The sequence below is a fragment of the Lineus longissimus genome, chromosome 16 (genome assembly GCF_910592395.1).
Source record: "Lineus longissimus chromosome 16, tnLinLong1.2, whole genome shotgun sequence".
Lineage (NCBI taxonomy): Eukaryota > Metazoa > Nemertea > Pilidiophora > Heteronemertea > Lineidae > Lineus > Lineus longissimus.
Window position 1 is genome coordinate 14,742,294 of NC_088323.1, and position 15,690 is coordinate 14,757,983.

The following is a 15,690-nucleotide window of genomic DNA, read 5'->3' on the forward strand; positions in this document are numbered from 1 at the left end:
TCATATATAGAGTTCTTAACATATGGGACTATGCTCATGGAAAGTTTGAAGAAAAACGCAGCATTGAATTTGTTTCAAAGCAGGAAAATGTATGTACATAGAATGTACAGGGAATGTATGTGAAATTTAATTGTGTACAGGGCCCGTGTTGGGGTTCGGATAGTGTCAGAAAGGCACTGTCAGTTCCATTCAAAACAAGTTTACGGCCAATGATAGGCCACTGCGATGCTGCATTTGTCATTTTCTAAATTCTGCGCAGAAATCCCAAAAGAGAGAGGTCAGGTAGAATGGGGTATTTGTAGCCCCTGCATTGTTTGATGCATGGGGATATCAATCAATATCATAGGCAGGGGCTACAATTAAACTGGGCTACAATTACCCCATTCTACCCTATATCTAAAAAAACAATCGTACCTTATATTCAATACTGAAGTCTTTTATTACAAATCACCAAAACTCATCAACAACATGATGTATATTTCAAACTAGAACCTTTCCAGCCGTGACTAATCATATTCTTGAAGGATAGACAGGTTTCGCAATCTTACGAGTGGCGAAGTACGATGTACGGAGGTCTCTGACGTAATCAATTCTTACTTTTAATTCATGACGCGCTGTCATTCGGCTTTGGCTGTCGTCGTCAAGAAAAATACATAATGATCCGAAGACAAACTTCGTAAAGTTGCTAAACCTGCCTAATATTATTTTGTGGGCCTGTTTTGTTTCATTTCCATTCCTTCTCTTCATCATCAAAGAGGATGAAATGCCAATGTAATGCAGTTTGCATGAGAAAAGGTTTAGTGAAAATGACCCCCCCCCCCCCCCCCAACAACACACACCATCGAATCTTCAATATATATGCCCAAAGGGAAACCCTTTCCCAAAGACTGCCATCAGCCTTGGTCTACTGAAGTCAAGCTGAAGTCACGGCATTCCAACTGATCCCACACCGACTTACCAGCAGTGAACATCAATCCTGACGTCTCCGCCACAACGGCGGTAGATCGACATGACTGACTCATGGTCCGATATTACATGGATATAAATATCGCAGTCGAGTGGAATAATTTTTTCACCGTTGAATAATTTTTACTATTCCATGGCTGAAAGTGCGATATTTATTTTGTCGTACCAAATCACTACGTTGATTTGGTATACTGCCAGAACTGCCGGTGTAACAGTAACAAATGCCCCCCTGGAAAAAGTGTCCGGTCCTATTGCATTCTGCAATATGGTTCTATAGAGACCCTGACCGTCAATAGCTCAGAGATTGAAGCGCATAATAGAATCCTTTGTTTCCCGCGCATTCTATCCTAGGACATTTTAAACTTCTACACCGGCTTCACACTTCAATTTTGTTCCATGACGTCATCATAGAATAATGATACTGAATACCGCGCTCCGATTGGTTAACATGCTAATGAGGTATGATAAACAAGAATATCCGAGAAATGCTCAGGAACTGTAAAGATACGTCTGAGCCGTCCATCCCAGAGGAATCGAAACAACGACATTCTGGTTCTCGGACCATTCACACCAAGCCTTTTTCATCGCGGGATCTGTAATGCAGGGTGTCACCCGAGACCTGCAGATTGTTTCAATAACTTTGGGATGGACTATCTATGGACGGCTCAGTGGTGTTCCTACAACATCAGCCACAAGTTGTGTCCCCATTTCAACTGTACGGTACTTATCTTTTTTTGTATATAAATTAATGACATGTTCTGTACAAAACATACACATTTGACTGTACACGCAATTTACAATTAAAATTAAATATCTTCCTTGTAGAACCCGTTCTATTTACATATTTACAATAAAGGCTACAGAAACGTTGCGGAACGATAGAACAAGCCTCGGTTCCAGGTGCCGTTTGTGATTTATATAAAAGCCGAGAACGAGGTTTCGCAGTTTAGCGATTGAAGGAAAACATCATTCGAATGCTCGAATTACTTCCGTCGCAGTTTAGCAATGAAAGGGGAACAGTATACGAATCCTAGTGTCCTCCGTCGCAGTTTAGCAATTAAAGGAACACAGTATACGAATCCTCGACTGTCCTCCTTCACAGTTTTGTGACTATTTAAGTAAAACCGTATACGAGAATCTCCAACTATCCCCTTTCGCGTTTTAGCAATTAAAGGAACACAGTATACGAATCTTCGAATGTCCTCCGTCACAGTTTAAGAATTAAAGGGAAACAGTATACGACTCACTAACTGCCCTTCTTTTGCACTTTAGCAACTAAAGGAACACAGTATACGTATCCTAAGCTGTCCTCCTTCGCAGTTTAGGTGTAAAGGCAAACAGTATACGAAAGCATTATACACACATTCACCCGTAATTTTGATGTCCCAATGTCATTATTTATCAATATTTACACTTTCATTAGGAGTTTACTCTCACTGGTTGCAGAAGTTCGTTCTGTTTCCGGATATGTATGAGGTTTGGCCTTAACCTCGTTCCCTGCGCAACATTCTGAATGCTTCAACCCGTTTGCATTGTTTGTAATATTATAATCCCGATAAAAATGATCGTGATTTTTTCGCTTTAGGAGAAAAATTGCAAATATGATTATGGCTAAAAGTACGCATGCGCCGGCGATAGGCACACTGATATAAATAGGGTTTATCATTTTTGAGTATTTCCGGTTCCGGTCGTCATCCGGGTTATTTCTATAATTGTTGTATTCTTCCGTTGTGTCGATTATTTTCGTATCCGACGTCTCCGGCAGTGCGTCTTTTGTCTCTTCCTTTTCTGAAAAACGGAACAGTAGCATTATTTACCGAAGAAATAACACTTCTATCGTTTTCGAATCTGGTCCCCTAGCGGCCGAGCTGCGACTTAAATCGACTTAAATCTGACCTGTCCCAAGGCACCAGAAAACCCGACCTGAGAAGGTGCCAGTTCATCAGCTACGTGTAATTGTTCATCTTGAGCCCAAGGCTCCGACTTCGTGACCTCAATGCCGTACAACTCGGAGCGGACGAACGAAGTCATACAAGAACAGGGCAGCCTATGGTTGGACCCGGGAAAGAGGGGGCGCCCTGGTGGTTTACGTCAAGATTTGCCAAAATACACTGCTTATTTTCAAACCTCTCTTGCAGGGAGGGGCGCACTCCCTGCCCTGAAGACTGGATGCCCAGACGAAGCATGTTACTCTCTGATGAATATCCTAACCTTGCACGATCGAGCAGCTTATACTCATGAGTTCTTATATAAGACAGGTTTCACAGTCCATACGAATGACGACGTACTTGGAAGGGCTGTCATCAAGTTCTGTGCTAAATCATTAACACGCACGATCCTTTTAGTTAGTTTTAGAAGGCACAGGGGAAATTTTCGAGGAAAAAAGTCGAGAAACATACACTTCGCCGTGGGAATCTTCGTAAAGCTTACGCCTGTCTACTGTCTGTCCAAAGAACGACACTACATTGTATTTCTAAAAAGCCTATCCTGTCTCTCTGCGCAGAATGTTTCGGAGTACAGAGAACCGACATAAGCGGTTTGGCTGAACTTACTTGAAGCTTTGACTAGCCATGGTGGTGCAGTAGGTATGACGTCTCGATTACACCAATCTTCTGCGCAGCACATGAGAACTGGCCACGGGTCGTTGATATGCTCTGGCCGCTTGTTGTCGCAGAGGATAGAATTTGGATGATCTATGCAACCCCTGAAGAAGGCAACACATAGGTTAAGATTTTCATACGGGAAGATTTCTTTCTCGCTGACGTCATCAAGTCAAGTTGATACTTTTGCATTATAAATTGTTTCTAGTCAAAATATTGCCCAGTGTCAGTCTACGGTTTCGTTTGTAAAGCAGTTCTACTTTAAATCCGACCAGCATCACCTCGTTCCTAGGGCTAGACAAGTACATAAGTGAGGCAATCTAAACGATAGAGGTCAAAGATAGAGGAGACGAGATTGATGGACGTGGTCCCCATCTCGAAAAATACAAACTGAAGCACGGACTGATTCGAGGCAGGCCGCTCGGCAGGATGGTTCGAATCGGCGCATGGTGATACGAGGCTATCAGTTCGCTTGAAACCAAGATAGAAAAAGCCCTCTTTCGATCTCTTGCCTACCTAATCATATATTTGCCTACGTCATCTATCGTCTGCGCGAAGTACTGGACATAACACAAGGTGGCGCTGCATGTTGTCTTGTTGTGTTGTTTACATTCGTCTGTCGTGCAGTCGCAGTTTACCGAGATACCTGAAGAATATAAGGGGGAGAAAATAATGAAATCATAAGTGCACGTAGTTCCAAAATTTGCTACAGGAGCGCTACAGTCGACTTTTGGTTTTGACAGGCAGCTAATTCAGTCAATGCCTGTTGACAACCTGATAAGACCAGGCGTCTCCCTGCGAGATCTCGTGATATTTGGCTGGTCAATTACGCAGCTGCAATCCAACCTTGCGCCAGGAATTGGCGGAGGTGCACAATGACTTGGGACGAGGCTGGCCTTCCACGGAAAATGAAGCGGAAGTCAACCATCACCCTGGTGGCAGAGTCCGGGTTACGCCATGCAACATGGGAGGTGAAAATAAACGCAAACATGTCAAACCGGATACAACTAAAACGCCATCGCATCATCTACCGAAACATTTTGAGACACACTGTGTACAGACACGACACTACTAGATTCATGAGATGACTCGCCGAACAATCGCATGACAAAATGCATCAATAATTGAAAAGAACAAACGCAATTTGAAGTGACAGGCAGGTCAAAGATGGCACCTTCCACATCTCCCTAATGAGCCTATCGTTCTTGTTCTAGCTTATTAAGGCCTGATTAAGTGGTTGTTGAGAGGGGCTGAGACGCTCAGTTGTGACTTGTCGCCAGCGTGACGCGCCGTAATCAATTGTATTTAAGTTGGCGCGTGATTTGTAGATGTTGATTTCACGAAGGAAAAATAGAGAGCTTGCGCAAATTCCCGGAAACGTCAGTGTTGACGTCTATCTCATTGTTTGACCTCAAAACAAAGTCGAACAATGGGATAGGCGTGCACGTGGACATTTCGGGAGCTTTGCGAAAACTCGCTAGGTAGATAAATGTTGTAGACTAGAAAACGCGGAATCCTAGGTCCGGGTTTAAGTAGAGCAACACGGTATACGAACACGCCGTATTCACGTATTACACGAATTCGTTATAATGCACTAGCAGACTCAATGAAACAACTAATTCCATGTTTGCCAATCGACGACCATACTCTGTAATATACGTTTGCCCTACGTACATGTATAAGCTCCCGATAGGTGGCCAGTGTGTAGCCACCATTGGCCAATCATGGGCCACTCTCTGAAATGTAATGCATGAGAATGGTTGCCTCACTCTTACTTAGCGCTACAGTTAGAAATGCTGCAAAGCATGAGAATGCATACAAGTGCAAAATAGAGAAATAATTTCAACATTTTGTCGGTGAACGTCGACACACGTGTAGCCTTTTCTATTCTGAAGACAATTAAAATTGCCGTGAAAAAATAAAAAGGGTCAATTTATATTACTATAATGTTAACATTTGTTCGAAAACTTTCGAAGAGCGCTTTTCGTCGGCAACATCAGAAACTAGATTCCTGCTAGGTAAATTCTAAATTTTCGGAATCTGAAATATCTTTTGCATAATGGGTTAACGTGACTTCGCCAACCACCCGTAAATACCTTGTGTCAGCCAAAGCAAATGTTATGCTAACCCCGCTTAGAGTGGAGTGATTCTGAACAGGTACCCGGCGCTCTGTTCATTCGCAGCATATGTCGAACCACTTAGGAAAGTTTCCATGGTTTTTCTGAAGATACCTGATCGATTTAGCGCAAGAGTGATTGAGACAGTTCTATCGGTTTGGTTGAAGGATTCTAGGCCAAGTAGACGACTTTCCAAACCAATAACAGTAAGAGGAAGAAACGACACGCTGCAGCTGCACATCCCGCAGCCGCAAGCAGTTCTTCACGTTATTCCTAGGCCACGCCCAGCCTCGTATGAACGTCTTTATTCGCGGTTTCGTCCTAGTCAGGGTTGTAAGCTTCCAGGAAGCAGAAGATGAACTGAACTTCATCAGTTCACGATTTTGATACTTCCGAAGCGGCATAAATCTTTCAACGTACATGTACCAATGGTCGCCAACAAAATGTACTTAGTGAACCTCACCGCCGGAAAGCTTGTTTCCTCATGTGTCCGTACATGATAAATTCAAAGCACGATCAAGGGGGTAACAGATAAATACAAATTCCTCTCGCAAGCACGGCATAACTTTTTCAGAGTACTGATAGCTACCACAGATTTTCCGAGTGAACACCGTCGCCGCAAGGCTTGTTTCTTTTCACGATCCCGTACCTGATATGGAGACAAATACAGATAAATGCATTGTCTTCGCCCAAGCATGGAGAGTTCCCCGTCATGCCCGTAGGTAATGCAACGAATACTTGAGTAGCCATCCTCCTATCTCGTAGCGGCTTGAGTTGAAGCTACTTTACTGGTATAGTTGTTTCAAAGAGGATTAAATCCCAATCAACTTGGTTTGTATTTCGGACACCCCTAAGACGTGCTGTGCTGGTGGTGAAATCATCAACAGACGCGTTGGCTTGGGCTTTCTTTCTGGGCAGAGCATCTGTTTTCCGAAAAAAAGCGCCCAAGGAAGAATGCGATTTCGTTTTGTTTTTCAATGAAAACGGGGCTACTGCTGCGAAACCGGTGCCGGTTAAAACAGCATGACCCGAGAAAAGAATGATACCAAAATGGGCATAAAGTACCAGATGGACCCCCTTGCCCCCTGAACCCCATGACGAAACGGCAATGAACCCCACCTATCACACCCACGATCTCCTGGTTATGAGCCCAGCACTCTCCCTATAATCAGAGTGTTTCAATTCTCGAAGGGCTCTGTTATAATCTTTCTTTGGGAGCTTTAGTGTTTCGTTCATCTTTAGGATGCGTACAGATATACTGAAGAGCACTTCTAGCAACCGACGGCAATTACTGCAGGATTCCGACAGATCCTCCGTTCCCCATCCTTCAAAATATAAACAGACAAAAACGAAGTGCCACTTAGTCAAACAGGTAACGAGAACAGACAGTCGATGTCTTGCCGTGTATTTCGTTTTTTGAGCAAAGTGGGGAGTTTGCCACTGAGGTTTTACCAGTGACCGCCAGGTGGCAGGGGATGCCGCAAAGAACAATCAACCGGCAGGATATCAAGCTTCTGGCCGTTTGATGGGCTTGCCATGGCCCTCGTCCATTGAACAACCTGCGCAGGTTACTATTGAGGTTCTTCAAGTGGCCGCCAGGTGGTACAAGACACAAGGCGAATAATAACACTCGGACAAATCACTTTAAAAGCCCCACCTTTTAGGAAGTTTAAAACTCAATGTGGCGATGGTCACACCAAGGAAACGTCCCGTTATTTATTTACCAGAATTTCAACATTTTCCGTGTATTTCCCTTTTAAAAGCCTATTAGGAAGTTTTTATGACTCAGTGTGGCCATGGTCAGCGCAAGGGGTACAAGTACAGTAGAACCTCTCTATTAAGGACACCCTCGGGACTGGCAAATGCTGTCCTAAATAGAGAGGTGTCCTGATTAGAGAGGTCTAATTGAATGGAAAGTACCAATTTGGGACCAAACCTAGTGTCCTTAATAGAGATCTAGGTTGTCCTTAATACGGGTATCCGCTAAGAGAGGTGCCACTGTATCATGAAATCGAATGTCCCGCTATAAATTTTCCAGAAAGTCAATATTTTCCTTGAACACAGATGTCCGTGTAGATATGAATATTATCATAGTTGTTGATAATGATTTTAATAAGGGCATGGATTACTGCGACGATATGTCTTTATGTTAAAGGATTTGTCGTCGTCGCCATTACACGAATAATTATCGATAATCCTTTAATGGTCCTTGATCTAGATTAACCCCTCGCCACTGACGCTCAGTGAGAATACAAAATGTTTGTTTATACCACAGCTCTATAAAACAAAAGTCCTGGCAACACTTATCATAGTGCTGTTCATCGAGCAGCTATAAAATTAAAAAACATCTTTATCTTAAAGGGACAACTTGGTCATGCGGATATGTTGGTTTTTCATACAAACATGGCTTCCAGCAGAACCGTGACTTCTCCGAACAGGATCATTGAAAAATCATTAACTGCAATGTCACTAGAATGGAACTAGAATTCGCTAGCCTTGAACAAACCGCCCAGCAACACTAGCGAAAATCGTAATAAGAATACGCATTAGTATGATGGTACAAGTGGCGACGCGTGGTGGCATGATGCTCCAGACATCATGAATCTCGCACCAAAGTTGTCCATTGAACAGAACAGCGGAAAAAATCATTGGAAACCACTTGGCGCGAAAAAGCTTTCAACAACATGCATGGCGCGCATTTATCTTAACCTCGGAACGCCTGACCTTGAAATGGTATGTTTATGATTATGTATTTCTACGACATGACGGGAGAAATCTCTCTGCTAAGTATCCCGGCCACCCAGTGCCATAGACTCTGCCGAGAATTTAAAGTACTCGAGCGCCTATCTTCCTAATGGCTTCTTATTGTTCTCGCGCACGCGCGCCAATCAATCTCTGTCTTGTTAGCGAAACCTGAGAAGTTCCGTATCGTTCGGTTCCATCGAAGATTGGCAAGAAAACGTGTACATTATCGTTTGTTTTATCGTGGACTGTACAGCTGCTTTCGTTAAAGTTATATTGAAATGGTTCGCAATTGTTGCGATGCCTGTTGGAGGCTAAACAAAGACGAAAATGATGCAGACGATCTTATCCAACCTTGTCCCTTATAGCTGATGTCATATAAAAGAAATGATGTAAACCATTAAAGTGATTATAAACAAAACCTCTCGACGAGGTTTAAGCTATGATCTCGACCCAGTGAGTAATCAAAGAGTATTTTGTTCTAGTTTTCTGCCACGGAACTGGTAACGAGGTTGACGTTTATCATTTGTTAAAAGGACCCCTAATCGAAAGGCACTTATCTGTTAGAAAGTAAGCTAGACCTTCAATAAACCCGTTGTAGAGCACTTTAGCATTGGCTAATGGCTAATGGCGCGGCGTACTTAGAATGCTAACCTAATTACAGCTAGCCTGGAACTTCTTCCGCCGCCGCCGTGGTGGCGGGCCCCTAACGGAAATGAAATTGAGGGTGATGGTCCAGGCGCCCTTGTCAGTTCTGGCAAGCAGTCGCCTATCTAATTGGACAAATTTAATAACGTATTTTTAAGAATCCGGCTATTTTTACGCGAGACCCGTAATTTCCTTTACTACGTACGCTGGCCAACTTGGCATGAATCCTCATTCCATTTTGTTCCCTTTTGCTAACTTTAACCCTAACCCGGACCCTTACCCTAACCTTGACCCTTCTCTCAACACTTACCCTGACATCTTATTCTACTGATGGCTATGATATGTAGCGTCGAAAGCTTGACTAACCAAAGGCATACGCCGTTGGTTAAAAATTTGAAATTCGTAACTGAAAATTGTTAATTTTCCAGTTGCGTAAATGCGCACTGGGCATAAGTCTTAACATTGCCACCGTGGACACAGATATATGAATACATGTACTATAAATACCAAGTCTAAGCAAATTCTTAGGCCTAAAAACTGCACTACAGTATTGTGTATAACTGCATTTCTATTTTCTTGGACCACCACGCCGTCCGCCTTGACATCAAAACAATGGTATCACGTGACGTTTTCCAATTAACTGATGGCAAGAATAACCACTGACTTTTAATTGTTTTTTCAAGCGCGGGGAGAGCGGCCAACACCCTAAATCGCTGCATTATTAAGAATAATTGAATTTTTGAAAACGATGGGAAATATTACACTCCCTGCAAATTTCGAATTCATTTCAGATTTTGATGGAAATACAGGAATATAGGAGTTAGGAATTATCCCGAGTTGACCTCCAAATATTAAATAGTAAAAATATAGGAACACATGAATGGTTTAGAGCTCTGTGTGGGTCTAAATCATATATTTGTCAAACTTCGATTCGCTGGTATCAATTTGAAGGCAGTGCTATCTGCACCAATACTAAAAGTAATTTGTTAATTTCTGATAGGTTATAAGGAAATAATGGCTCTTTATTGAAATCTCTTCCCCCATTCTTGTGATTTTCTAAAATTCCAACTTTTGTGGAAAAGGGTTAATTTTGGCCCTTTTTGGAAATATAACGCTTGGTATCCATGCACCCTTGACAGGTGCGGGAGCCCATTCCCTACCTATCTGCGGTGGATGCTTGTCTCCTTAAGATAAAATGGTTTAAAAAACCTTATCCAGGCCTCTTTTTGAGTTTGCCTCTTTACTAATAGGCAAAAAACGAAAATCATAACAACTAACTATGTAGTGACCCAACTGAGTAATTCGATTTAGAAATTTGCATTGTTTTTGCCTAATTCGTTTTGACAGACGAATTCTACTCAAATTTTCCATATCAAGAAATAGATAGGGACATTCCTTTCAATGAAACTCAATACCAGGAGTGGTTTGTCAGTTTATTAGTCTTGATATTTTACAATGCGATGGCCCGCCAGATAATTCTGTGTGGCGAGTAGAAGAAAAAAAACTTCAACGGAATGACATCAGTGATAGAACAATGCGAAACGAATGAAGAATTCATGCCTCATGTCCAGCTAAATATGTCCGGTGTTTGCTCCATGCTTTGAATGCAAGCCATTTGACCTTCACCATGACCTTGACCTTCAGGATTTTGACATTGCTACGCCTTCGGACTGTGCGCGTCAAAGAATTGTTAAAGTCACGACGCGGCGAACATAGTACCAGTGGGAGTTCGGAATGTTATGCAGTGTGATTCGCGCGAACTTATCCCGCATGTGAGACCAGTTACCTCAAATTTTAGTTTGCTTTTCGCCCGACTTTGAACGGTTTTGGGGGGGGGGGGGTTGACAATCCGTTTCAATAAAACAACAACATTTCTGACGGACTAGCATTACGGCAACATCCGTGAATGACATTGCGCACGTTTATAGATTACTGCTTATTTTAGACGACCTAGTGGACGGGACAGAGCAATGTTTGCAGTAGACGGCGACGCACGCCGAACGCTTATACCAGGTCTTGAGTATGCCTGGGCCCTCTTGAAGGAAAGCTTAACTAAGTGGACCAGTCGAAGTCTTGGTACTAGAACCGTATGCCTCGCAGCCACGTTTCCCTAATCGCCCCAATGTTCTCTGCTTTCTATCTGAAATTTGCACCATAAAGGTTGGCGAGACGCCCTGTACACTATTGTACACTAATCTTACTCAAACACACAGAATATTCTGCTCAACTTTGCTTGAGATAGCTCCAGAATCAATCCATGTAACTTTGACCTGACTTTCACGTACATCTATGTAGTTTCATATACACAGTGGAGGGTTTGTTTTCTAATTCTGCAAGAAACAGACTCTAGCCTGGCGTCAGATTAAAGCATCACTTAAGACAGCGCACTTAGTGTTTCACCAGAGTATGATGTGTATAATAAAGTGCTTCTTTTTTTAACTTTTCAAGTCTACAAATTCAATGGTCCCAAAATTAGTTCTTGTGACGTGCAGACGCTCCGTTTGAGAGATTTGGCGCCGGAGCACAGCAGTCTCCCAGAAACAAACACCATATCCCCACAACGAAACTAGTATTTTCCTCATCCGATAAATACTTTCGGCGTCTTCTTATAAGTCTGACAATATTGCATTTGTTCGCGAGCTATTTATCTTTGATGGAAGAAGGCCCGCCTGCCAAACTGAAGACAGATCACCCGTGTCCAAATTACGGTCGTGAGAATTTCCCAACCATAAACAAATCAAAATACAAACGACCGTCTGCTGCAGGACCCGAAACCCAAGACTCGAGGGAATATTTGTCCAGGATTATACCCAAAAAGGCAGTGACACATCTTTCATTGGCGACTACAGACATAATTTTAATCTTTTGCTGCAGAAACATGACGATTTATCGGCGATGTGCGACAATCCTAAAATCTCCGTTGGGAAACTGACGTAAAACAGGAAGAAAAAGATTAAGAAGACGATACATGCTCTGTGGTGGAAGCTTTTATTCGAATACAGACTTCAAAACAAGTTCGTGGTTTGAATAACCGAGCTCACAAAACATGATCAAGAAATGAAGAAATGAAACAGAAGTTTAATAGTAATGTAATGGAAATGGGTTTACTAAAGTGGAATTGTGACAGACATAGCCAGGTGGCACCGGTATGAAATGTCGAACCCGCTGCTGTTGAAGAGCAAAAACTACTGTATCCAATAAAAAATTGAAGCAACAACAAGACTGTACACACCAATCGCTGTCCCGATTGAGTCCTAGTTTCCACTCAACCGAAATCTGCAGACCAGAATCTGCCACAGAGATTGATTTTCATTTCATTTCTATTTCGTTCCTAATCATGTGTCTGGTTTTACAGACGCCCAATACATTCATTACATTGGGGAGCAACGAAAACAGAGCAAACGAAAGCAAAGTGAATCCACCTGCATCGACCCAAAGCCGTGTTCTAAAACCTCGTTACAAGCTCGCGTGGCGATGTGATGACGCCGCAAGATCAGCTCGGACCCGTGCCGGCGGCGGGCTGCATCATGTTATGAGCCAATATGGAGCCCCAAGGCTAGGTTCGAAGATCATGCGATACTGCGTCAAAAGCCGTTAGGGGCGAGTCCGCTAAATACGTTTTTTTTCTGACCATGAAAGGGAAGCTCCAACTTGTTATATATTGGATTTCAAGTTGTTTAGAAACGCGAAGAGAAGACGAAAGACCGGGAAAGCCAAGAAGCCTTTACGATGATAATGAAGATGATGACGATAATGACGATGATGATGATGATGACGATGACTATAACGATGATGATAAAGAAATACCAATGATGATGATGATGACGCCGACGACGACGACGACAATGATGAAATGGATTGACTGCAGTATATTGTTTTGTAGTCGTGTTTTTCATGCCAAACTGACGATGGCTTCTTTCCATTCAGGACGCCGACCTGCCTGCCAGTCATGGCGCTCAGTAATCCACTTAGTAACAGTAACCTCGCTAACAACACAAACCACTCATCAAAATGAAAAGCATTCCACCTCCCCACTGATTCCAAAACCACCCGAGCAACATCTAAATATTTTTATTGGCAGGACGCGAAAGGATGCTAGCTATCCAGTGATGCGAACTGGCGCAGCGCGTGCCAACTTCATTCTCCGATCCCGATTTTAGACAAACCAACACCACAACGAGGCTTGGGTTAATGGCGGAACCTCCACTCTCGCCTTGTTGCTAATCAACTGTTGTTTTAATGATATTGGATATGTTTTCGTTGGTATTTTCATCATTGGGCAAGGATTTGAATGAGTTTTTTTAGCTTGGACCTGGAGCCAATCGCGTTCATTTGAAGAATCTTCGATCTCGCGCTTGGGCGCGCTTCGACCCGATGGCGCCAAGCCGAGACTTGTCGCGTGCTTCTACAAACACATTACTCATCCAATCAAAGTTTTTACAAGACCTATTAAAAGCTTACTGATTTAATTAGATAGTCTTTCGTGTAAAAAAATCGCCCAGCCAAACGAACCATGAAGCAAGATCAGATGAAACTGATAAAATGGAGGTTCTCTAGCCAACTTTTCAGCGTGGCTTTTCGGAGCCATCGGCAACACATTCATGTGTATTCCGAATATGTCTTTCGGAAAAATGCGAAAAGCAGAGTGTATATAGGTGAATTAACAACCTCCGAATAGCTCCTGTTACCAGTCGTCAATCCTGACTGGCCTCGAAGACGCCTCGCCCTCTGGGCGCAGTTTTTCGAAGTATTGTTGAAAAGCTAGTAGTTCATCAAATAAAACTCGAGGTGATTAAGATGAAGGTGTTACAAGACGTTATTATCATTCTAACATTGATCTCCACGGCATTTATCGGAGATATTTCGAAGTATCGAATAATTTCATTAAATCAAAATCCTATGCGCGCCTGACCGTAAATGCACGAAAAAACACATCGGAGGAGAAAGACTACCTGGAAAATAACACTACCAAGTACTGAGCAAAAGCTAAAGAAGGAGAAGAAATTGAATTCCATCTTTAGGATGAAATCATTGTCCCGAAGAAGGCCTTTGGATCGTTTCTTAAATACACTCACCCAAAGCTCTGCCGAAATTGGAACTCTTACACGAGCTACATTGGTGGAGGGGAGAATGTCATTGCCCAATCAGAACTTGGGACAAACAGAACATCATCTCTGGATCGACAAGGCCATACCGCCACAAGGATACAACGGATTACAGCCTTTTTCAATGGTCTACTACGTCTTAGCCAGAAATTGATTTCAATTTTGACGAGACCTTTTTAGGAAGGATAAAAAGGCCTGCTCTTGGAGGATGGATGAAATCAACCAAAGCCTCTTACAACATCATCATCCAAAGAAGCCATCAAAATAATGTAGGCTTTCTCGAGCAAGCCAAAGAAAACATACCAACAAAACCTAAGGTAACTCAAAGTGGTTTCTAGACGGGTGTTATGAGTGTTTTGCGCATGATTACGATGAGAGGAGATCCGGATTATGTAATTATAAGGGCAGTCGTACTTTTCTCGATTACTGATAAAAGCCAGAACAAAACGAAACGAAATGAAATATATGAAAATGTTGAAATTGAACAGTTCAAAAGTACATCAGGATTCAGATATTCGAATGAAAGTTTGTAGTTTCATTGACGCCAGTGGATACATGATGGACGGCACTCGTACCATCCACAGTTCCCAATTCCCTTACTTCTTGTTTCGATGAATCCACTCATTTCGAAGGGTGCACTTCACGGGTTATGTTTCGTTTTGTTTCGACGGTTTCGTTTCGTTTCGATTATTTCATTCCGAGTTTTAACAGTAACTCTTTTCAGGCGCTTTTGTTGGTAATGGTATGGTATAGATCATGGCTATAGATCATGAATGGTTGATGCGCCTTTTATTTGCGCTCGTCAACATACCAACATGCCGAGGAGTCAGCCCAGGGAAGATTATCACGAGGTATGCATGGTATGCATCCTTTCTCCTCGGATGGCCAGTGATCTAGCCTATTGCCATCCTATGATTCAGGTTTTTTTCACTCCTTCGTCATCAAAAAGTTTGAAATATCAAGAGGTGGAGTGAATTTAAATCCACTGGCTATACCAGGATTGCCCAAAAGCGGACTCCATACCTCCGGAAAAATCCAAGAGGGTCACGACCTCGGTAATGATAATGATGATGATGATGATGATGACAACCATTGGATTACCAGTAATGCAGCCTTAAGTGGTCACCGATACTTCCCGCAAAATCCAACAGGATTACGACGCCGGTAATGATGATGAGAATAGGGACGTTAACCCTCGGATGATCAGTGGTGAACAATTAAACGCATCGGCTTTTTCTGCGTACAGGTTCATTGTTTTTGCATTGGGGATTCACGTCGGTAGGCCTATATCCGACAAAATAATCGTTTCGACAATATTCTGTCCCAAAATTGAGAGCAGGAACTTCAAGTCTCGTTAGAAACGTTGTATCGTAGGACATGTGTAACACAAAGTTCCCAACAATTAGTTTGTTAACATCACGTAAATGCATTGTGATCATATCGGAAAATCTTCCTAGCTTACTTAAAAAGGAATCTTTAAATTTCCTTTCAAATATACCATTAGCAACTTTC

At 42.6% G+C, this 15,690-nt stretch overlaps 1 protein-coding gene across 1 annotated transcript in view; it reads right to left on the reverse strand.

The window, feature by feature from the left end:
* Positions 1–360: 360 nt before the first annotated feature.
* The window catches only part of LOC135500201 (uncharacterized), a 42,620-nt gene continuing 27,290 nt past the window's right edge, over positions 361–15,690 (reverse strand). Inside the window, exons 2-4 of the mRNA XM_064791473.1 lie at positions 4,083–4,212; positions 3,519–3,670; positions 361–2,754 (exon numbers count right to left, since the gene is read on the reverse strand). Coding sequence (XP_064647543.1) covers positions 2,375–2,754; positions 3,519–3,670; positions 4,083–4,212 — 662 coding nt within the window. The 3' untranslated portion in view covers positions 361–2,374. The remainder of the gene's footprint in view (positions 2,755–3,518; positions 3,671–4,082; positions 4,213–15,690) is intronic.